The sequence below is a fragment of the Acomys minous genome (genome assembly GCF_964271855.1).
Source record: "Acomys minous genome assembly, chromosome: 10".
Classification (NCBI taxonomy): domain Eukaryota; kingdom Metazoa; phylum Chordata; class Mammalia; order Rodentia; family Muridae; genus Acomys; species Acomys minous.
Window position 1 is genome coordinate 49,099,204 of NC_140491.1, and position 24,424 is coordinate 49,123,627.

Genomic DNA, 24,424 nt, shown 5'->3' on the forward strand with positions numbered 1-24,424 from the left:
TGGCTTCAAGAGGTTTATTAGAGATCAAAGCATGATACAAAATGACGCATGACAGTAACCACACTCTTATCAGCCAAGTGTCACTTGGCATTAGGAAACTGTACTGTAGGACAGCGCTAGGTCTTCAATTCCAAAGGAGCTTCCTGAAGGGCCTCCAATGCAGAATCTAAACAAGAGAATCACTCAGGACTGGCTTAGAACTCTCTGCTATTCTTACCCACTATCAGGGATAGATAGTGGGCAACAGCTCTCCTAAGGACAAGGTGAATTTCCAAATTGATAAAGAGGGAAACAAATGCACAGGCTGTGCCTGAGGCCCCAGAGAAAGTGTCTAGAACTGTGGGGTAAAAAGAAGAGGTACAATGGCAGGGGCTCAAATGTAGGTTTCTCTCGTTACTTCTTCCTGCCACCTCTCTCCTTGAGGGCCAAATGGATGACAGCACCACTAGCCATGTTGTAGTAAGCCAGGGAGTTGGAATCCTTGATGAAGATGCCCTGGAAGACAAAACAATGTCTTAGTATGCGGCACCTGTCTTTTGAACTGTATCAATGTAGCTTGCTGTTAATATTCTAGACTTCACCAATATGGAGCCTTAAGGCAAAGTCAGGAGGGAGGTGAATGGATTATGTGCCAGGGACCAAAAGGCCTGAGGCCGACCCCCACCCATTCAGTATTTGCAGCAAACATCCTGCTGGGCCACTCATTAGGTATGCAAGGCATCCGGCTTAGTCCTGAGAAGACAGCGATCTGATCCTAAGATAACCACAGAGACATCCTGCTTTGTCTCACCTGGAAGACCCCTCCCCTTGCAAATGTTCCCGGGGCTCAACCCAGAAGATTTTGTACTTTTCCACTACTCTCCTTGCGTACCCCCGCCCTCACTAAAGCAGGTTTTAAAAAGCCTGCCATTACCTTCAATAAATGGCTCTTGACAAGCAACTGTTCGCTTGAGCTCTACATCTCTCTCGCCCATTTCTTTAAATACAGGTTGCGACCCCCCTCGGCCCCCCAATAACTGACCAGCTGGACTGGTCGGTGGACTAGTTATCGTTACATGGACTAGTTTAATTATGGAACTTTGGTGTCTTCTAAAACACTTTTTCCTTCCTTGCTTCCTTCCTTCCTTCCTTTCCAAGTAAGGAACCTTTGCCAACATCTGATTCAGTTTTCAACTCTCCAAGACACCACTCGTGACCAACCCCAAGGAACAGTGACTTCTCGGGTCATAAGACCTTTAGTGATTACCTCATTCAATACCCTCATTTTAGAGAGGAGGAGCTGAGGCCCCACAAAATCTGCAAGATTCCCCCTTCGCACCTACACAAACAGCCAGCCTGTCTAAGACCACATCACTGGGCTGGTCTCTACTGGCTCCAGGTACTGAGACAGTATTTTTTGACCTTGCATAAGTCTGCTGTCAGAATCCAGCACTATCAGGTCCACCTGCCCTAGCATTCCAGCTCATCATTTTTAGGAAGGACTCAGATGGACACACCCAGGTCTCTCTCCATCCTACTTTGTGTCAGAGTGTTTCTGGGATGGCAGAGAAGTTGGAACCTAAGGGTAGGACCGGGGTTACCCTGGCTTACTTCATACTGTAGTTTCTGTTTCCCTGCAGGCATGCCTGTAGCTTCATGAATCTTCACTTTGATGACAGAGACCTGTGGGATTAAAGAAAGGTCATTCATCCCCTTGCTAAGACCAGCTGGAAAAGGCTGACTTACCCCGTTGGCTCCCAAGTACCTGTACCAATGGGAGGTGGTAACACGTACCTGGTCTGTGAGCGGGAGAGTGAAGACCAGGCCCTGCCCATTCAGCTTCCATTCCGTCTTATCCTGCATGTTGGGTACCTGCACTTTGATGGATACTGGACCCTGCAAAATGGAGTGCTCGTTATGCCTGGAGAGCCCCTGGCCAACCAGGAACTGTGCTCTGCTATCCAGTGGACCCATGCAAACAATGGCTTCTGCCCCTCATTTACTACTGATGCACTTGTGACACTACACAAGGCTTCACTTCTTTATATTTTTTGTTTCTAGACAGGCTTAGGGGTTAGGGCTAACCCAGGGTAGTCTCAAACCTCCTACTCTGTGGGCCAGTTACTAGGGTAAAGAATGTGGTCTGGGGGGCTGGAAAGATGGCTCAAGAAGTTAAGAGCACTGCCCGCTCTTCCAAGGGTTCTGAGTTCAATCCCCAGCAACCACATGGTGGCTCACAACCATCTATGAGATCTAGTGCCCTCTTCTGGTATACAGGCAAAACACTGTGTATCTATGATAAATAAATAAAATCTTAAAAAAAAAAAAAAAAAAAAAAAAAAGGAATGTGCACTCAGGAGGCAGAGGCAGGTGGATCTCTGTGAGTTTGAGGCCAGCCTGGTCCACAGAGTGAGTCCAGGACACCCAAGGCTACACAGAGAAACCCTGTCTTGAAAAAAACAAAACAAAACAAACCTCAAAGAATGTGGTCTGTGAAGTACTGGGTTCACAACTCAGCAGACAAGGCATCAAAGCTCAATGCTATTTGCCTGTGAAACTGGCTGCTGGAAACACTAAACAGAGAATAATCTGAACCTTTGGTAAGTGCTCAAGAAATAGGCACTAGTCTTAGGAAAAAACATTTTGTCAATTTTACGGGGCAACTCTAGTGGGAGCTGGGACTGTTTCTGTAGCTTCACTGAAGCCTAACAGCTTTCCTAGAGACCAGCAATGCCAAGGGAGATCCTTGTTCCAGAACACCAGCAGAATCCTACCCTAACAAGCAGCCCTCCCAGGGCTGGGGGGCGGAGGATCTGAATTTAAGAGCTTCCTGCTGCTGGTTTAGTGGTCTTGTCACGTCACTCAGGTGATATTGTCTCAGCAGCTGCATTTCCACACTGGCTTCTAGAAGAGTCCACACTACCAGAACCACCACCACCACTAGCACCTTCTGTTCCCCCAGCTGTTGGCCTCACATTATTCACATATCTAGAAGCTTCTTATGGCTGACCTACATCCCAGAAGCTAATAGCATGGAAGTGGAACACAGCTGGGGCCTGGGCAACCCATGCTACTGCCAGATACTCCAGAGCAGCACAGGCAGCATTCTGGGTCACAGACCTTGTTCCTGCGCAGGAACTCTTCCTCAGGCATGAGGCTGTCCTCAGTCTTTAGTTTCTTGGATGGAGGCTCATCTTCCATAGGAGGTGGGGGGTGTACAGGAGGCATTGGAGCTGGAGCTGGGACTGGAGCCACAGGTGGAGCAGGCACAAAGGCTGCAAAGATACGGTATAGCTGCCCAGTGAGGACAGAAGAGTGCAGAGGCCCAGGAAGCAGGACTAGGAAGATGCTGATAGGAGATTCTAGAGGCTTTGCTCCTTAGAGGTGTGAAGTGCCACGCCTTGTGAGTGTGGCACTCAGCACCTGGCAGGGAGCCTTAGGAGGCTTCCCAGATTAGGCAGCAGGGAACCAGAGGCAGAGCAGAGGCAACAGTCATCTGTCAGGCTGACGGGCTGAGCCTGTCAAGGCCCTGACCACCAAATGTAGACATACTAGCTATGCCACCTCAGTCCCTTGTCTCCCCTAAGAACTGTGGCTCTCATTCCCAGTTTCAATTTCCTCTGGGATAGAGACCTAGTGGTAATAGCTGTCACTAACACCAGCCATAGCTCTGTGGACTGACCCAACAGATGGGAAAGCAACACTACAGACTCACCTGTTGGCACAATCATGGGAGGTGGGCGGGGCGCCATGATGGGAGGTGCTGCGGGAGGCATAGGTACCACGTTGATCCTGGGTGCATGGATGATGGGTGGCATGGGGGCAATCACTGAGCCTGGGGGCAGGCGGACCACAGATGCCATGGGTGGCCGAGGCATGACAGGTACAGCAGGTACAACAGTGGTACGAACTGGAGGTGGCATCTGAGGGTGGGAGGAGAACCCTAAGTCACAGGAAACCAAGACTTGTTGGGGTGGTCTTTTTAAGGCTATGTAAAGATTGTCCTTGTATTATTCAAATGCCGATTTCTGTACCCAAAGAGTTGAGTAGAGGCCAGAGCTTGGTACTGTCATTTTTATGAAGTCCTGCCTCGGTATTTTGTGAACATTGTTCTCCATCACCTTCTGACTGGCTGAGTAAAGAGATAACAAGCCTTTATAGCAAAGCAGGAGAGAATAGGCAGGACTTAAGGCAGATAGTAAGTCTGGAAAAGACTCAGAGGAAGTCAGATGTACGAAATCGAGGAGAGGTAACAAGCTATACAAGCTAGTTGGGAACAAGAGTAAGTGAAGGCTAAAAGCTATTATAAATAAATGTAAGTCTCTGTGGCATTATTCAGAGCTGGGGCAGGCACAGAAAGTCCACACGATTTTAAAGGCTCAGCTTCAAGGGCACACCAACTGGCCACTCAGAATGGGGGTTAGACAACTTAGAGTCTGCTTAACAGAGACTGAAGTCTCACATAAGGCCCAGGATAGAAACTTGCTGCTGAGAGTTCCACTTGGGGCTTGGTGGTTCAGATTCAACCAGCTCCTCAAGCAGACAGTACCATTAAAGAGGTTGACCTTGACCTGATCTCCCAGACACAGACCATCAGTTCTCAAGACCCATTAAGCCCACAGCCAACTTCAAATCTGCTTCCCCCATTTGTGACTCAGCTCACTCCCTGATCCAATTCTCCTCTGTAGTAGAAGACCAGGCTAGAAGTTTCCACTTTCAACTTGATCCTTTCTCTTTCAGCTCAACCCACTAGCCTTCAGGCTGTGCGCTAAAACAGTTGCTCTTCTCACACAGGACATCATACCCACCCACCCCCATATCCACCTCCCCACTACCCCGCTCCCCAAGGACCAAGATAAAAAAAAAACCACTTGGTAACAGGATGGCTTCCAACTCACCGCAGGGGGTCGGGGCACTGATGTGATAGGGGGAGCTGAGCTGGGGATGTTGGTGGCTGAAGATGGAGGCGGTGGCTGCTGGGGAATTTCATTGGGCTTGCTAGGGCCAATCTTCTCCTTAGTGTCATCTTCTGGCACCAGGCCCTTGGCCTTATGGATGGCCTCAATCTGCTCCTGGAGTGTGATGTTGGCCTGTGCAGCTTGCTGGGTCCGGGCCATGCTGCCTGAATGGCCATCCCAAGTCACCTGCATGGGACAGCAAAGATACAGCTTGTCAGGACTCCTAGAGCACCTGGAGACAGAGGGCAAAGTAGGCCCTAAGCAGTCACTGGACTTGCACCTTTTCCTCCGGCTTCTGGATCTCCTCTTCACCAATCTTCTTACCGATGGCTGTTTCCTCTACCCCAAAGATGTCAGTACGTCGCTCAGCCAACTGCTTTAAGCTGCTCTCAATATCCAAACCTGTACACAACAAAATGGAGTAAAGAAAGCTAAACCTGGTGCCCTTCTGAAAAGTCAGTAGCTTTTGGGGATGTAGAGTGGAGGGTGGATCGACAGCACAGGCGTCAGCCCCAAATGTCACTCGTCCTCTAAGTCTGGGGAGGGTTGCCAAAGTAGCATTAAGCCGAAAGACCTGGTGCTTGTCCAACTCCTATTAACAGGACCAAAGACACAGTTCCCTAGCCCTTGGCAGCCCCTCCTCTCACTCTCTTTTTTAAAGGCAGGGACTGCCTGTGTAGTTCTGGCTGTCCTGGCATTCTTTATGTAGACTAGGCTGGCCTTGAACTCAGAGATCTACCAGCCTCTGCCTCCTGAGTGCTGCCCAGCCCCGTCCTGCTGCTTTACACTTGGCAGTAAGACCAGTGAGTGGCACTCAGAGAGAGAGAGAGATCAATCACAAGTCAAGAGAGCAAAGGAGTAAGGACCCCCAGCTACTGTCAGGTCTTGCTATAGGATATCAACAGGAATCGGACATCTGTCAGCGCCAGCCTTTGGAGGATTCCTTACAATGTCCTGAAAAATACACATTTCTTTTGCAGTATCATAGGCTGCATCTAACTCCCAAACTCTCACTGGCCTCAACCATTCGGTATCTGCATAAAGCAAGCTATGTATGGGCTGGAACTTCCATCTCACCTGGTGCATAAACCTCATCATCACTCTGTTTCTCTCGGATGGAGCGATCCCGCTGCTCCAGCCAGCGGGGGTCAAGAAGCCCAATGCGCATGTGTTCTTGCATTTTGCTGGCAGGAATCTTTTCCCCAGTGATGGGGGATACAAGGTACTCATCAGGAGCAGGAGCTGGAGGAAGGGGCTTCGAAGCTAAGAGGAAACATGTTTAAGTGAGAGAGAATACTGGACGATAGCCGAGGTTAACAAAGTGGTGTGTTCAGACATCACACTGAAAATATCCGTCAGTGCCAGCCTTACACCAGGGACCCAAAACTGGAGATGACTCCATCGTGCTTCCCGCCTAGAGGCCTGTAACGTAAGGGTTACCTCAAGGCCTCCTAGAGCAGCCATCTGAAGAATACAGAAGACCATCCAGGACTTTCTCTAGCAGCACGAGGACTGGGAGGGAGGCCTTACCTTTGGGATCATAGTCCTTTCGCACAATGACTTGGTCTGGAGTTGGGGGCAGAGGCGGAGGCATGGGTGTCTCTGGGGGTGGAGGCACTTTCTGTCCTTCTTCTTCATCATCTGAACCCTGAAGAGCAATGCAGTGGAACAACTCAGGAGATGAAAGGCCACTTCCCCAAAGCTCAAGACTAAGGCAGCTCTCTGGCTGGCAAGGAGCCTTGGCCCCTGCCAGCCAGCATCCATGTGCTAAGCCTCCTGGGGTAGCTGAGGTCAGCCGGCAGCCGGCCAAGCTGCTTCCTCACAGTATGAATGGGAGCATCAGGGACCATGGTGTTAACACTCCTCCCAGGCATTTCCAGTGGCTGGCACCAGGCAGTCCCAAGAGGCCAAGGGCACTTAACATGCAGGGGAGGAATACAGGGGCCAAGTCAGCGCTTAATGGTAGCTGCTCCCAGAGCAATGCTGGGAGGGAGAGAAAAAGTCAATTCCCACAGACACTAGGGCCCTTTCTTCTCAAGCTGTACACAAATTCTTTTGAGAGGGGAGAGCAGCTTGGCTCAGGGTTCTGTGCCTACATGAGGGCTGTGCTGGAAGGGGTTAGAAATGTCTGAAAGGATGTGTGGGCTACATTTAGACAAGCTTGGGAACTAGCGGTCCTTTAGGCCTAAGTGCTAGAAAGGCATCAAAGCACAGGGTGATATGGTTCCCTAGCAGGGCTGGTGGAGGGTTGGGACCAGGGATGCTGAGCCAAAGGGAATACCACAGACTACACAAGGCCAGCACGGCTTCCAGATCCTTCCTATGAACTGGTCTTTGTGTTGTGCTGCCTTATCTAGGGCTCCCACCCTTCTGAGTCCCATAAGGAGCAGAACTTTGGACTAGCAGAGCACCAGCCAACCTCCTGGAGAAAGGTCAGGCTAGAACCACCTGGCAATGTACCTCATCCATGTCCTGTACTTGAGTGTCCTGGTCCAGCTGGGAAGGAGTCTCCTCAGTCTTCTCCTGCTTCTCGTCTTCCTCATCAGACTCGACCTCCATCTCCACCTCCTCGCTTTCCCCAAATTTCTCATAGCGCTCTTGAATGAGGATTCGGGCTCCCAGTTCCTCTGGTGTTGTTGGGGGTGGAAAATTCCCTAAAAGGAGTAACCCCAGGTCAAAAACACTGAGTTAAGTGTGCTAGAGTAAAACACCTTTGATTCCAACACTTGGAAGGCCGAGGCAACTGGATTTTCTTTGTGTTTGTAGCCACCCTGGTTCTAGAAGAGCCAGGGCTACATAAAGACACTGTGATGGCTTCTTGGTTGCCAACTTGACTACATCTGGGATTAACTAAAAACCAAGCAGCTGGACCCATGAGGGATTTTGATTGGGTCATTGTAGGTGGGAAGACCTATCCTAAACCTGGGCCACACCTATTATAAAAGAGCAGTGAAGAAGGAAGTGTTTGCTTTTTGCCTGCTTGCCTCTCACTTTGTAGTTTGCTTGGAAAGTTTGCTTATCCTGCTGCTGAGGCATTCTTTCCCAATGAGACTGAAGACCAGCTGAGACCCCAGCCGCCTGGGAGGCTGGCCACTGTTGGACTAGCTAGATCACAGCCTGAAAGTCACTTAGTAGACCAGGCTGGCCTCGAACTCACAGCCTCTGCCTCTGCCTCCTGAGTGCTGGGATTAAAGGCGTGCGCCACCATGCCTGGCCCTAAATCCCCCTTTTGTACATCTAGATTCACTTGATCAGTTCTGTTCCTCTAGAAAACGCTGATTAATGTCAGCTGTCTCAAAAAAAGGAAAAAAGAAAAGGTGTTTCAGCTGGACATAGTGGTGCACACTTTTAATCCCAGCATTCAGGAGGTAGAGGCAGGTGGATCACTGTAAGTTTGAGGCCAGCCTGGTCTACTAAGTGAGTCTAGGACAGCCAAGGCTACACAGAGAAACTCTGTCTCAAAAAACAAAAATAAATAAATAATAAATAAAAATAAAAAAAGAAAAGGTGTTCCTTATCCTACCTCTGAGATCCCCAAAGGCTGTCTGATTTCATTATCTGCAAAGGACATTAGAGTCTAACACAGTAACCAGCTGTTGAATTACATTCCACTTGAGCAAATTAAGCCTTCTAGAACAGAGGGAAACACATGCCTGATTCCAATGCTCTTTGGGAACGTCAGGCTTCCTGGCTCCCACCTGTAGGCACTTATCTTCCCAGTCCTACCTTGCTCATTGGGTTGAAAATCCACTGTCTCCACCACCACAAAATCATGCCAGTCAATCTGAGCATAGGCCACACGCTCCTTTTCTTTCTCTTCTTCCTCCTTCTTCCTCTCACGTTCCTGAAACTTGGCCCATTCTACTCGGTAACATACCTATGGAGATAGGAAATAGCAAGGTTCTTCCAATGAGGCTTCAGGGCATGTTCTTCATATCACATGGGAAACTTCTACCAGAGGTGGCAAAGGGCTCTGTGCTCAAAGCAGCAAACTTTCTTGTAGTAAATGTGCATAAAAACCTAGTAACTCCACTGGTACTGAAAATCTTCTCAAGAGTTAGTGGCTACAAGTATCATAGGCCCTAGGAGGAACCAATCACCTTTTTTTGGGGGGGGGGCTAGATGGTCATGTTGTTAAAGTGTTGAAAGTTCATATCATGATGAGTTCTTGGGAGAGAAACTTATTATGCCTGTGGTAGTTAATGTAGACTCATGCCGTGGATACATGACATGGTATGCTCCGTCCTAAAGGGGACCTTCATATCACCCCTTCCAAAGCTCAGAGAACATTTCTAGAAGGAGTAAAAAGAACATAAGAACCAGAAGATGGCGAGATGTGCAGCAAAATGTATCTTTTGGGCATGATGACACCACTGCACTCATGAACTCACTACAGCTGTGGTTACCTCACACTACTGGACCCACCAGAGGTTCACCACAATGGAGAAGGGGTACCTCTCCATTAGCGACTACTAGCAATTAAGGATGGCTTAGGTAAAGGTGTCATTTTCTGGGGTAGTCTGATAAATTGGCCACACTCCAGTAAACGGCTCATCCCATGGTTGTGTAAACAACTCATATAAACTCAGTATGTCATACAAAAAAGGTGACATAAATAGGAGAGGGATCTCGTTGAAAAGGTTCCTTTCAAGGAACCTGTTGCATTGGTTCCTGGTAATAGGAAATCTTGTGTTTACCTGGTCCAAAACTTCTCGAGGATTTTCAGCCTCTTTCTTGAGCTTCGTAAATAAGCCTTTGGGGGGAATCAAGATCTGAAAGAGAATTAGAGCAACTGTCAGTGTATCACAGTATAAGACAAAGAAAGACAGCCTTGCCGGGTCTATCACAGGACATAAAAGATGGATTCCTGCACTACCTGTGGGACGTCGGGCAAGTTATTTAATAACCAGACCTTGCATTTCTTTCACTACCACTTAAGAAAGCACTTCTTTGTTGTTGGTTTGGTTTTTTGAGACAGTTTCTCTGTGTAGCGCTGGCTATCCTGGACTCACTTTGCAGACCAGGCTGGTCTTGAACTCACAGTGATCCACCTGCCTCTGCCTCCCAAGTGCTGGGATTAATGGTGTGTGCCACCATGCCTGGCTAAGAAAGCACTTTTTGGAGAAAGCCATTTGCAGGATTCCCAGTATTCAAACCACTGGCAGGTTGCGGTTGCTTCCCTGATGCTGATGCGCTCCTATCGTTTTGAAAATGTTACTCAGTCCTCCTCTGGGGTCCTGTTCAGGAACACAAGCTCCCTCCTCCCCTACTTCCCAGCATTTCCAGGCCCTGCTTTTTACCTAGAGTAGCTATCTCCATCCGACAGATACCTCACTGTATTCTCCTCCCCACTAAGAAACTCCAGGAATGCCGGGCATGATGGCGCACACCTTTAATCCCAGCACTTGGGAGGCAGAGGCAGGTGGATCTGTGTGAGTTCGAGGCCAGCCTGGGCTACAGAGTGAGTTCCAGGATAGAGAAACCTTGTCTCAGAAAAACAAACAACAAAATGTAACAATAAAAATCAAGATTTAGAGCCAGTGAGATGGCTCTTCAGATGAAAGCACTTGCTGTGCAAGTCTGAGTTTGATCCCCAGTAGAAGAAGAGAAGTGAAGGCTGTTTTCTGACCCCAAGTGTGTTCCACAGCAAGACACAAAAACCATGTACATTACACACACAGACAGGCAGACACACACTTTTTTCATATCAAGACTTTACATTAAGCTGGGATCCATACTTTCCCAGAGGTCCACAGCAAGAGTCCTTGCTGACAGAGTGGTGACACAGTGCCCCCCTCCCCCCCCCCGCACCTTAGTGTACTGCTCCACCAGCTTTGTGAAGTAGTTGAAGAGGCTGTGCTGTGGGCGGAGGAAGTCAAACTGGTAGTTGCGCTGCTCTTTCTGCATCAGCTGGGTCAGAAACTGGCGCCCATTCCTGGCCACGAACTGAGCCGTCAGCTTTACTACGTCCAGGTCAAAAGCTGAGATGGAGGGGGGATCAGCGATGAACTCAAACTCAGGAGGGGGCTCCTTTGGTACTATGGTCTCTTGGATCACCTGGGCTTGGACCTAAGACAGAAAGCGTAGGACAGGAACAGAGCAGGAGTAAGCTAACTCCGCAGCAGGATGGCCAGACTCCAATGCTTTATTAACTGTGAGCATCACTGGGCCTTGCTGAGAAGATTGGCATCAGCAGTATCTCATCCAACTGTGTCTCAACTCCCTAATCTGCTTCAAACAAGACAGTCTACACCTTTGCTTCTGTCCTGAAATCAAAGGCCTAAAGAGGCAGGAAAAAAAAGTATGTAGGAAATAGGCTGTAAAATCTGAGTTAAGAGGCTGGAAATACAATAAAGCCCATGTGTGTGCAGTGAATCCTGCCACATAAAGTATGTGGATGACTTCCCAGAGAACCAGGAAGTACAAGAGGCACTGTGAAATACTTGTAAGTGAGGAAACTAAGGTAGCCTACGGCCCTATAAGCAGCAATTGTAATGCAAGGTCTTCAAACATGACTTCAACTTTTATTTCCCATGGCCAACCAAAAGGCTGCTTTTTCTACAAAAGCTGAGAAAGGTACAAAATGAAGGGACCAGGTCAGCTCTACACAGTAGACAAAATGCACTGGCCCTTTCTGTCTTCACCGACACTCTCGATTGTCCCTAGTGCTGCCTTCAACACTCCCAGGCCCCAGCAGCCCAAACAGCAGAGAAGGAATGGCACAATGCCACATCACCTCCTCCAGCTCAGCCAGGCCAATAGGTTCACACCCTGCAACTAACCCTTGGGTCAATAAACCCTATCTGGACAAGCCTCAGCCACTTCATCTGTTGCACAGGCGTTCTGCTGGGCTCTTCATGATCAGAGCATGGAGCTTGACCAACCAGTGCTCAGGAAGTGCTCTGGATCATCAGTGCTTCTGGACGAGGAGGGTAACCTTACTTCTGTCCCTGCTGGTTGTGACTGTGGACAGCAGAGCTGGTTACGCCCGCCCGCCCTGTCTGTTCTTGCTTCCTCCCTAACCCACAAACAGGGGCTGGGCTCCAAACCTTCTGGGGCAGCTGTTGTTGCGCGGCTTGCTGCTGCTGCTGCATGACCTTGGGGATGGCAGCGGAGGGTTCCTGAGCCTTCCCCTCCTTAAACTCGCTGACCTTGTGGCGGTAGTAGGCATGGTAAGGGTCGTTGGGGTTTAAGAAATTAAACTTGGGGTTGTTGATCTCATTCTGCCGGATCCTAGCTTCAAATTCAGGCCCATTTCTGTAAATGAATAAAATAAAATAAAATAAGGCACCAAAGACTGAACGCCATAGTGTTTGTGGCTATTCACATCCAAACCTCCCTCTATTTCAACATTTGTGCCACCACCCACTCACCAAACAATCCATCTCTCAGGAAAGCAGAGATGTTCCTTGAGCATCCAGGAACCAGCAGACAGTGCCATCTGCCAAAGCGGGCCTGGCTGCTTCCACCACAGTCACTTCTTAGCTTCTCTGCCACCTCTGTACTATCTACAATCAGCTGAGTGACTGGCTTTTTTTTTTTTAAAGAAATTCATTTATTTATTATTTATACATATTCTGCTTAGATGTGTGCCTGCATGACAGAAGAGGCCACCAGATCTCATTGTAGATGGTTGTGAGCCACCGTATGGTTGCTGGGAATTGAACGCAGGACCTTTGGAAGAACAGACAGTGCTCTTAACCCCTGAGCCATCTCTCCACCTCCGAGTGACTGGTTTTTTCCTTGTAATAAAACATTGTTTCTGCCTGAGAATATGGCACGATTGTAGAGTGTCTAATGTGCACAAAGCCCTGGATTTGGTTCTCAGCTCCACAAACCCCAAAAAACTCAAACAGCTAATAAGTGTTAATGCCCTGTCCAAATACTGCCTAAAGTAGCTTTATTTATTACTGGGAGGCCCACAAAGGAAAAACTGTTCTGCAAGATCTATGAGGCTCTCCAAGATTGATATACTCTGTATGTATACAGAATAAAGCCACGGTGTGGAGGCTGAGTGGTTAAAGGTGCTTGCTGACAAGATGAACAACCTGAGTTTCATCTCCTGGTTTCACATAACGGACTCTCACAAGCTGTACTCTGATCCATGGGTATGCGTGCACACATCCATTGGGTATATACCCACACTAAAGAAATGCAATCCTCCAGGATAATAAAAAAGTGTTCGGGGAATCCTGATTTTTAGAGCCCCCATAGATAATAACAAGAGGTCATAGTTTTTGCTTTTGGTTTTTTGAGATAGGGTTTCCTGTGTCCAGGCTAAGCTAGCCTTGAACTTCTGATTTGCCTGCCTTTACTTTCCTAGTTCCAAGTATCATACATATAACATCTGTGTCAGCTAACAGGCACACAAGTCTTAAAAAGACTTGTTCACTAGCCAGGCATGGTGGCACACGCCTTTTATCCCAGCACTCGGAAGGCAGAGGCAGGTGGATCTCTATGAGTTCAAGGCCAGCCTGGTCTACAAAGTGAGTCCAGGACAGTCAAGGCTACACAGAGACACCCTGTCTCGAAAAAAACCAAACCAAACCAAAACAAAACAAAAAGACTTGCTCACTACTTAGTCTCACATAGAGCAAGGTTCCAAGGAATTCCTTACTTTGATTTTCCCTATATATAATGTGGCTAACACCGCTTTCCCTCTGTAACTTCAAATATTATTGAGGAGATTACTTAAGTAGTATTTAAGGAGATGTTCAAGACTTTTTGAATACAGTGGCCTGCAAATAAAGGAGGCAGTTACTACTATGTAGCCCACACTAGAGAGGATCATCAGGAGATGCCCATGGGACTTCCCCTGACTCTCATTCAAAGGCACTCCAAGAGGACTGACTTTCACATGAACTCTGGTGCCCCATATTTGACCACGTCCCCTTGATGGGGAGGCCTGGTGGCACTCAGGGGGAAGGATAGCAGGCTATCAAGAAGAGACTTGATACCCTATGATCATATACAGGGGAGGAGGTCCCCCTCAGTCACAGTCATAGGGGAGGGGAATGGAGTGAAAGCGGAAGGGAGGGAGGAATGGGAGGATAGAAGGGATGGGATAACAACTGAGATGTAATATGAATGAATTAATAAATAAATAAATGGTGAAAAAACAAAACAAAAACAACAACAAAAAAAACCCCAAAAAACAAAAAAACAAAGCACCCCAAATACACCAAGCCATGGCTCCAGAGACTAGTACCAGACAGGTCACTCTTTCTTCAGAATCTCATGAGCAGAAGACAAGATGCAGGCAACTTTATGGTTAAGACTGGCCACAATAATCTGTGACATTCATGGCACAGATGGTGGAAGGCCTAGTCTCTAGCAAGGTCTGGTCACACCCTGTAGCATGACTAACACCATGCGGTCTCAATTTGACTGTGCATTAATCTAGAACCTCGTGCTTTGGAAAACAGCATTTTCCTACCTCCCTACATAATGCACCACACATACAAGCAGGAGGGATACAGATTAGGGTTCTGCCACATCAGGTCACCATGCCTAGAAAATACCCTCATAGACTAATGGCTTCTAGAAAAGGGGGCCTAAAGCCGGGCGTGGTGGCGCACGCCTGTAATCCCAGCACTCGGGAGGCAGAGGCAGGTGGATCACTGTGAGTTCGAGACCAGCCTGGTCTACAAAGTGAGTCCAGGACAGCCAAGGCTAATGTAGAGAGACCTTGTCTCAGAAAAAAACAAAAACAAAACAAAAAAAAAACCAACAGAAAAGGGGGTCTGGTTGTCTCTTGCAGTGCTGCCTCCTAAGCCATAGCCTCTACATCAGGGAACAGTTAAAGAGATAATGAGAAGGCAGATGTTCTTATTCCAAGAAATTCCACTGCTCCAAGTTGGCTGTTAATTTTAGAACTAGATCCTCCAACACAAGGAATGATTTCTACAGAAAAGCCCAGCTCTGACTCAGCCCAGCTGGTGGGCTTTTTTTTTTAAATTTATTGTCACATTATAGATGGCTGGGAATTGAACTCAGGACCTTTGGAAGAGCAGGCAGTACTCTTAACCACTGAGCCATCTCTCCAGCCCGTGGCGGGGCTTTTTGAAGGTAATTTTCAATTTAGTTTTTTGACAGGAAAATGCAAAAATGAGAAGACTAATCTACATAGAAAAAAGTTCCTTTTAGTCAGTCAGACTTGGCTGCAGATACCCACCGTCTGGTCCTGAGTCTACGGCCTAGCAGAGAGACCTGAATACGAGCTCTTTCCCAGAGCAAGATCTTGACTGGCCCCTTCATTGTGAAGCATACAAAAGCAAGTTTTGATTTTATTTACAATTTGGCTGTGTGTGTGTATGTGCGTGTGCACAAATGCTCACATGGAAACCAGAAGTCAATACTGGGTAGGCCTCCTCTATTATTTTCAACCTTTTTGAGATAGAGTCTTGCACTGAGCATCGAGCTCACCATTACCTTAGGCAGGCTGGCCAGCCAGTGAGCTGCAAGGATTTGCCTATCTTTATTCAACAGGGCTGGAGTTAACAATCATCCCCAACACACACACACCATGCTTTTATGTGGATGCTGGAGATCCAAATTCAGGTCCTAATGCCTGTGTAGCAAGCACTACCCACTAAGCCATCTTAAGTTCAGGTTTTAGAATGCCTACAAAATGATCGCCATGGTCAAAACCCATCTAGAAACATTGTGGGGTTACTAGAGATGGATTTCATATTCTGTAGTGAGACATACACACACTCCAATAAGTTACACAATCAACACATTTATTTATTTCTATGTATTTTTAAGACAAGGTCTTGACTTTACTTGACCTAAAACTCACATTATAGACCAGGCTGGCCTTGAACTCACAGAGATACACCTACCTCTGTCTCACATATTTTATGAGACTTGAAAGAATGTGCCATGACTGGCTCTAATCCATTTTGTTTTCCTTTTCTAGAACAACAACTTTACTCTGTGTGTGTGTGTGTGTATAGGTATTCAAATTCTTTGGTGTGAGCTGCCTGACATAGATGCTGAAAGCAGCCAAACTCAAGCCCTCTGAAGGAGCAGAAAGTGGTGGTAGTATTAACTTCTACTAAGTCATTTCTCCAGCTCCCATTTCCCTTTTTTGAAATAGAGCTCACTGTGTAGCCAAGCTAGTCTCTACCTTTCAGTGTTCCTTTCCAGCCGTGAGATTATAGGTGTGGATCAGTATGCCCACTAATGAGTATTCAATTTTTAGAGAACTTGGTTAGTTCTGGTTTTTTGTCTGTGGCAGTAGAGGATGACACAACTATCAAAAGGCTACCCGGGAAACTGCTTAAGATGTTTCTAAGCACACTTGTGTGCACACATGCCTGTGGAGGCCAGAGGCTCCACAGTTATCTTCCTCAATCATTCCCCACTGCATACATTTATCTGTGTATGTATTTTAGATAGCGTCTATGCATCCCTGGCTGGCCTGAACCTCAGAGACTGACCTGCCGCCGCATCAATACCCTGGCTCCACCTTAGTTTTAAGGCAAAGGACAAAGGTCTCTCGCTGAATCTAACACACAACCATTTGCTAGAGCACCTGGCCAGTGAGCTCTGAAGATCTGCCCATCTGTCTCTATCCTCAGTTCCGAGTTACCAGATGTTGGCTAACGCTGATTCTTGCTTTCACATGGGTGCTGAGAATCCAGACTTAGGTTCTCATACTTTTGTGACAGCTGTTTTACTGAACTGAGCCCCCTCCCCAGCCCTAGAATCTTTTCTCTTAATGCTCTCTTAGCCATTAATGTTTCGCATTGAATTTTGTTCTAGGGAAGCATCTAAGAGGAAAGACAATGTTCTGACTCCTCTTACAGCTTCGCTGACCAGTGGAAACAACCTGAGAAGAAAACACATAGCCTTAAGACCCCGCATCCTCTCCATGGAAGGCATGCAGCGTGAGGGCAACGGTGAAATACTGTAGGAAATGTTTACAAGTTAGCATGCAAAGAAAATCAAGACATGATAGCACTCCTGTTGGTGCTGCCATATCTAAAGAAGGATGCCAAGGGCAGAAGGCAACAGGAAAGGGTGACAATAGCTGGCGGAAACTGTCCTGACAGTAAGAGCTCACTTATTCCTTATGCAACATCCTTTCCCCAATTGTTAACATCACAGGATGAAGGGGAAGGCGTTAGGGTTGCTATGAAACACAAGCCCATTCACACGACTCAATGTCCTATCTTAAGGCAGCTTTTAAGTGAAGATCAAGTTAACTAAAGCTGGTGAAGTGATATGAACTCTCATGGAGTGGACATGAGAGCAGTCAGAATCTCTTCTGATGCTTCACTCTATTAAGAAGTTGGGAAAGAGGGGCATGTCTCATGAAAGTGGGATAGAGGTGAGGACATCCCAAGGTGAGAGAAATACAGGAGATAGGGAAATAGATCAAGCCAGAAGGTCCTAGAAACCTACAAGAAGAACACTATGATGGGCGGATCTGGGCCCAGGAGTTCTGCTCGATCTATGGCACCAACCAAAGACAATACATGCAGTCATCATCAAACCCCTACCCAGATCAGGCCAAGGGACAGGACATTCTCCACAGTTAAGTGGGGGACTGGCTTTCACATGAACTCTAGTGCCCCATATTTGGCCATGTCCCCTTGATGGGGAGGCCCGATGGCACTTGGAGGAAGGATAGCAGACTACCAAGAAGAAACCTGATACCCTAGCATCATATTCAAGGGGAGGAGATCCCCCTCAGTCACAGTCATAGGGAAGGGGAACGAGGTGAAAGTGGGAGGGAGGGAGGGAGGGAGGGAGGAATGGGAGGATGCATGGGATGGGATAGCAATTGAGATGTAATATGAATGATTTTATTTTTCAATTAAAAAAAAAAAAGAAGTTGGGAAAGAAACATCTATTAAATGAAACAAGCTGGTAGGGTTGCTGCCTCAGGGGAGTGACTGTCTAAGTGTGGGGCCTGCACAGCACATGCTCCTGGACACTATTCAGGGCCATGGAGCACTGCCATGTAAGAAGCAGTCTAGTTCCAGAAAAGCCAGAAGCTGAGACTGATTGAGAAATTGTCTCATTTTTAAAAGTGTGGCAATAGGATTTAAAAAAAAAAAGAAAGATTCTAAGGACAAACAAAACAAATGCAGCTGGATATAGCTGCTGGCTGCCAAAAGGACAGTCTATAAACACCCTGAGCCACAGGTATGTTGACTTTTGGAGTCAGGAAGATTCATCTAAAGATTTAGGAGTATATAGACCCTGACCAATTCTAACCCTGCCTGGGAAGATAGCTAACGTGTTTATAACATAACTAAGTGTCGCTCAGGCCTTCCAGCTTGTTCTTGACTCATCTGTAAATGACCATTTGAGGCTCTATGGAAAGGAGTCCTTCTACAACAATATCAATTCTGCTTTTTTTTTTTTTTTAAGATTTTTTTTTTATTATGTACACAGTGCTCTACCTGCATGTACACCTGCAGGCCAGAAGAGGGCATCATATCACATTATAAATGGTTGTGAGCTACCATGTGGGCGCTGGGAATTGAACTCAGGGCCTCTGGAAGAGCAGATAGTGCTCTTAACCACTGAGCCATCTCTCCAATCCCCAGCTCTGCTTTTTATTTCCTTAGGCTGGCAGCTCAAACATAGAGCACACATACATTAGTTACAAAGAAGCTGCCAGGAAATTTCCCCGGGCTTGCTTTGGAAGCAGAAACTTTGGTGACTGACTATACAGAAGGTGTGGCTCTCACTGTGGTTACTACTGTGGTATTTCAAAGACAGCAGTCTTGGCTATTGCCCACCTCACTGCCCTACTGTGGTTTTGGAAGAACTAATAAGCCACGGCCAGCGCCTCTAAAAAACCCCATGCTGCCCTTGTGCTGACTCAAAAGCCCAGTTTTCCCTGACCCACTGTGCAGAGGCAGCTGTTACCTGGCCACAAAGCTGGCAGTCTTGTCAACGATATTCCTGACCTCTGGAGGAGGGTAAATAATCCCGACCACTGGCTTGGAAGGGGTGGAATCTTCCTTTGTTGATGCTTCTTCTTCATTTGGCTGTGGAAACAGAAAAAGGAAGTAAAATCTTCCGAGTAACTGGTTTGAGTAGGACACCATAACCCACATCAGCCCTCAGCACCTCTCCAGGACACCACTAAGCCCTGTCAGTGTCCTGCAGACGTCCTCGGGTTAGGGGCTGAGGAAGCAGTTAAAAACAAAAGAAAACAGTTGTCTTAACTGTCCAGTATTTCTATGACCATTCCTAAGAACTAGGGGGAAGAATAGCTTCCATGGCTCCCCTCTAAACAGATCGTCTGGTAGAATCAGATCTGCATTTTTTATTTATTAAAGAGCTAGGGCTCAAACTCAAAGCATTACATATGCTAGGCAAGGCACTGAACTACATCCTTAGTCTCCAAATCTGCATTTTTACCAAATATCCATGTGATTCAGATTCAGGGACATTGACTACAATCTAAGAAATATTCCAGAATCTAAAAGGCCTCTTTAGCCCTGAACCCAGTATTATTGTGTCTCACACAGAATACTTGCTGACTGCCTGGTAAGAAAGAAAGCCAGAGTGTAGTTCAGTGGTTTAAAGTGTTTAGTGAGCATGAGGTCCAGCACACACACACACACACACACACACACACACACACACAAAAGAGAAAACAAAACAAAACAAACAAACAAACAAAAAAAGCCCCGCTGATACTGTCCATTTTCTACAACCCTTCCCACAAACACAGCCACCGTTAGTTAGTGCAGTTTTGTGGAGCTTCAGCGTAACTCAACACCAGCAGGTTCTCCCTCAATTAAGAGTTGGGCTCTCCTCTTAGGAAAATAAGGTTTCTCTTGGCCTTCATGTTCCTGTGGCCTTCCTCCTGTTCTTCCTGGCAGCTGAACAACCTGAGTTCCTATTTCATCTCCTACATGGTGTTCATTCCCTTCAAGTATTCTTGGCCAAGTAAAAAACAACTGCCGTCAGCTAGAGCTCCAGGTGCCTTCCAGCTTCTGTACTTTAAACCAGTGGGTTTCAGCCTGTGGGTTGTGACCCCTTTGGGATCAAATGACCTCTCACAGGGTTTGCTAACACCATCCTACACATGGGATATCTGCATTATGATTTATAACAGTAACAAAACTACAGCGATGAAGTAGCAACAAAAATAATTTTATGGCTGGAGGTCACCACAACATCGGGATCTTTTCCCAGTATTCACTGTCCTCAATCAGACCCCTTCAAAAACTATGTCCTACACTTCCTTTCCCCACTTCAGGCTGAAATATCCTGCCTAAATCAATCTCCCAATTAACTCTTGAATGCCACCAAGCTTTAGAACCAACAGACTGCAGGGCACTTTCATCTCTAACCTATGAATGGCTTTCTGGTCACATAAGCCAGAAAGAACTCAGGACTCTTCAGTTTCCTTAACAAACACAGTTTCATCAAATGCAAAGCACACCCCAGCCACTTTAACTATAATCCTTCAGGTCCTGATGACAGCCTGGAGTAAGCGCTTTTTTTTTTTTTTTTTAATTTTTGATTTTTCGAGAGAGCCTTGGCTGTCCTAGACTCACTTTGTAGACCAGGCTGGCCTCAAACTCACAACAATCCATCTGCCTCTGCCTCCCGAGTGCTGGGATTAAAAGCGTGCACCACCACGCCCAGCTTGAGTAAGCATTCTTATCCCTGAACTACAAACAAAATAGAGGAAGGACAACCTTGTGCCTGGCTCCATGGCCAGAATCAGGATTCTAGGGCATCACCTAGGCTGGGAAGTCTGTGCCACCAGCTGGTCTGGGACAAGCACCTGCCCATCCCTCTTGCCCCAATCTAGATCAGACCCCCAGTGCCTTTAGAATACCATATTGTTGCTCGTTTCCCTCTCTTCATGTCACTATAAGCCTGAGTTTTTGAAACACAAATGAAACTACCCAACTGTAAATGTCTCCCACTGTCTTCAAAGACATATTCAAATGCTAAGAACTGCATCTCCTGCCACCATTATCCCAAATTTGAGCCACACTTGCTCAAGTACCTTTGACCACCTGATTCCTTCCTTGGTGGTTTTGTAATTATTTGGTATCACTTTAGTCTGTTTTCCCCCCAGTGTCAAGGAAAATACTGAGAACACACAGGCACACAAATACATAAAAGTTTGGAGAAAGGTTATGGGCCTCATCTGTCATGTTTGGGATTGTATTGTGAACCCAGAGTGATAAATATATAGTATGTGCCTGATAAATGTTTAATAAATAATTTTTTTCTCCACCATTCTTCATTCTCCATCTTCATCGCCATTTATTCTTCTAAAATAGCAGCTCACCTCTCATTCCTGTGGACTTCCCTTGCATTTATTTCCCCCACTATTCTAGCAAGCAGCGGTGATTAAAATTATGGCTTATTTGTACTCAATCGCACGGCAATTATTTACATTCAACTCCCGATCCTCCTGTCTCAAAACTCACAAATGCTGGAATTACCGATGCGTGTCACATGCCCTGCCTTAAGAACTTTACACCTGACACTTTATCATTTTCACTGCCACAGACAATAAACAGTGAAAATTTGTAGACATCTACCTTTGCACTACTCTGGGCTCTCTCCTAAGTCAGGGGTTATGCCTCATTCTGTGACGATGAAGACTTTCCCTAAGCCTTCTCTGGTTAGGGAACGCACACCATTGATGGGTTTTTTTTGTTTTTAACCCAAGAAAACATAGTGCAGGCGAGGAAATTAGAGACTACTCAACAACGGCTGAGCGATGGTAGGCCTAGCTCCGACAAGTAACAGGCTGTCCTAATGCTTCCCGCACTTTAACGGAACACATTGGGATTTCGTTAAAATGCATTTTCCTACTTAGGTTTAGGATGGAGGCTTCACGATTCTAATAAACCCTCGGGTAAAGCCGAGGCTGCAAGTCCGCAGGCTAGTTGGAGAAATCCAGTTCAAGGGAGCTTTGGGGGGAGGAGGGGGGGGAACACCAAAAGGCAAGGCAGCGCGCTGACTCCTGGGACTTGCAGTCTTTCCAACTCCACCAGGGAGGCTGGCGCTCCCAGCAGGAGCGCCATGGGGCTCGCGCGGGAGGGGAGGGACGAGGCCTGTATCAGGGTTGCAGGCTGAGGAGCACGGGGCGCAGTACCTGTTTGGGTTCGGTGGCTACTGGCGGCGGCGGCGGCACCGCCTGCACGGGTCCGGCCGGCATGACTGCGACGCTCAGGGCTGCCAGCCCGCCTCGGTGGCGACAGCCGGTGCGGCGGCAAGGGTAAGCTCCGCACACGGAGAGTCCAACGCAATGGCAAGATGGCGGCCACCCAGAGAAAAGCCACTGGGGCCAGTAAACGCACTTCCGGCCCCGCCCCCTCGCCGCGGCGCACCTTGAGCCCCGCCTCGAGGGCACGGCGGCGTGATGCGTCGTTGCCATGGCAGCGGTCTGGGCGCCCCGCTAAGGGTTCAAGAGATCCTAGGGGCCGCCGGAGCTCTTGGGGAGGTTCTGTGAGGCGGCCAAGCACAGAGCTGAGGCTGCGACGCCGGAGACAGGTGAGCCACTCTATATCATCCGCCCAACTCCCCTCCTGACCCTGGCCGATTCCTTGCTTCCTGCGACCCGCACCTTCCAAGCCCCCGCCTCAGTCTTCCTGAAGAATTCTCCCATTAGACCCGTCGGGTCCAACCTAACTACACCTTTAGCTCCCCCCCCTTTTTTTTTTCTGTTCAGCACCACTTTCTCCGGATCCCTGTTTACAGAGTTTAAGTCCACAATTCCCTAGGGTCTTCCCCCCACTGGTCTCTTTTCTAGGCTGCTCCCTGCAGATAACGCTTCTCGCTTGTGGAGACGCGCCTACCTTCGCCTGCTTTCCGCTTTTCGCGAGTTTCTCTTGGTCCGCACCTCCTCTCCCAACTTTGGGAGGACTCTGAGCCCCTCCTGCCTTTGCTCACCTGTGAAAGGGAGCAGCGACAAAACGTCCGAGATTCTACCCCATTTCTCCTTGTCCAGCCACACTGTAGCCTGTTTATTTCATTGTTATTAATGTAGACTAGGGACATTTATTTACTGCAAGCTAGATCCTGTGTCAAACAATGGGTCACACCATTACCATTTACTCCTTAGAGCAAGCTTTTTGCTGATGAAGACCATGAAGTAAGCATCCATACGCAGGCCAGTTTTCTCTACTGATCTGATGTTTATTATTATGTTTTCACTGTCACTTTCATGTCCCAAGGGATCCAGGCTGTAGCTATCTCAGAGATTGGTCAGAGATTGGCAGTTGCCATCTAGGTGGTTTAAAGTTTCAGAAATCTTTTCTTGGTGGGGACCGAATCTCAGTAGACATACTGGCTGGAAAATAAGTATGGCCTTCAGCCATGGTGTTAGTTGCTTGAGAAAGGGAGGCTCAAACGATGAATGAAGAAAAGGAAAGGCTCCTACCCGTCTTTCGGATTCAGAAAGATTCAAACAACGTTATTAGCTGTAGCCCCTATAATGGTAATGTTGGTTCCATTAGAGCTATCATCTGTGTGGTCACAGGTGCGGTTCCGAGCTCGTAGCTTAAGGATGATCGTTATTCAAGATCTAGGAATTACAGAGAAAGCCACGTCATCTGCTCTTTCACTTCCCGCACTATGAATGTGCATAAGCTCTGTTTTTGAAAAGAATCAATAGAAAGTTAACCTGGGATATTCTATGTGCATACAAGTTTCTGATGCTGATGATTGGCCCAGGACTGCATACATATTAAACAAACACCCTACTATCAAGTATAGTTTCTGCTTAACTTTGAATAGTCTTGATGTTTTGACCCAGACTCTCATGGGAATTGGTATCCATGTAAACAGATCAATAGTTTTGGCACTCAGGAGTCTAAAGAGCTTTGACTCCTGAATACGCTTCTCCCCAGATTGGGATTTCTTGTTTGTCTTGTTTCCTTCATGTCGTTTCCAGGAGGTTCCACTTTGTTGTTGATTTCCCTGTTGTCTCTACTTCATTCCTTGGGGACATAATCTCTTGAGCTGCACTATCTCACCAGAGGCAGTTGCCAATTCAACACATGGGAGATATGAGTCAAATGTGTTTGTATGTGAGTATTATTCCTTGTAGGGAGACTCAGATAGCCCTCCCTCCCTCCCTCCCTCTCCAGTTTTACTTTTTCGCCCAGGCTGGCCTTGAACTTGGAATCGCCCTGCTTTAGCCTCCTGTGTCACCATGCCCTGCCTGACCCTAGCATGCAGTAGATGCTCAGTCTCATTATTGATGAACACAGCATTTGACCCGTTACACTGTACAGTGACTACTAGCCAGCCCCATGTGGCTTTCAAATATTTGAAACAGGCCCAAGAGTGGTGGCAAACATCTTTAATCCTAGCACTTGAGAAGCAGAGGCAGATAGATCTCTGTAAGCTTGAGGCCAGCCTGGTCTATATAGTGAGTTATAGGACGGCCAGAGCTATGTAAAGAGACACTGTCTCAAAACACCAAAATAATAATAATAATAATAACAACAACAACAACAACAACAACAACAACAAAT

General features: G+C 47.3%; 2 protein-coding genes across 2 annotated transcripts in view; one reads left to right on the forward strand and one right to left on the reverse strand.

Moving 5' to 3' along the window:
* On the reverse strand, nt 1–22,320 carry SF3A1 (splicing factor 3a subunit 1; the record flags this gene model as incomplete). Its single annotated transcript, XM_084798780.1, has 16 exons — nt 1–495; nt 1,591–1,662; nt 1,774–1,875; nt 3,100–3,254; nt 3,695–3,902; nt 4,878–5,123; nt 5,218–5,339; nt 6,015–6,200; nt 6,468–6,585; nt 7,398–7,591; nt 8,664–8,814; nt 9,635–9,709; nt 10,749–11,006; nt 11,987–12,194; nt 18,828–18,949; nt 22,039–22,320. 16 exons carry the CDS (start codon nt 22,318–22,320, stop codon nt 394–396), a joined length of 2,601 nt encoding a protein of 866 aa, XP_084654906.1. The 3' UTR covers nt 1–393.
* Nucleotides 22,309–24,424, forward strand: part of CCDC157 (coiled-coil domain containing 157) — a 17,672-nt gene continuing 15,556 nt past the window's right edge. The window contains exon 1 of the mRNA XM_084798779.1: nt 22,309–22,436. The gene's annotated coding sequence lies outside the window, so the exon portion shown is untranslated. The remainder of the gene's footprint in view (nt 22,437–24,424) is intronic.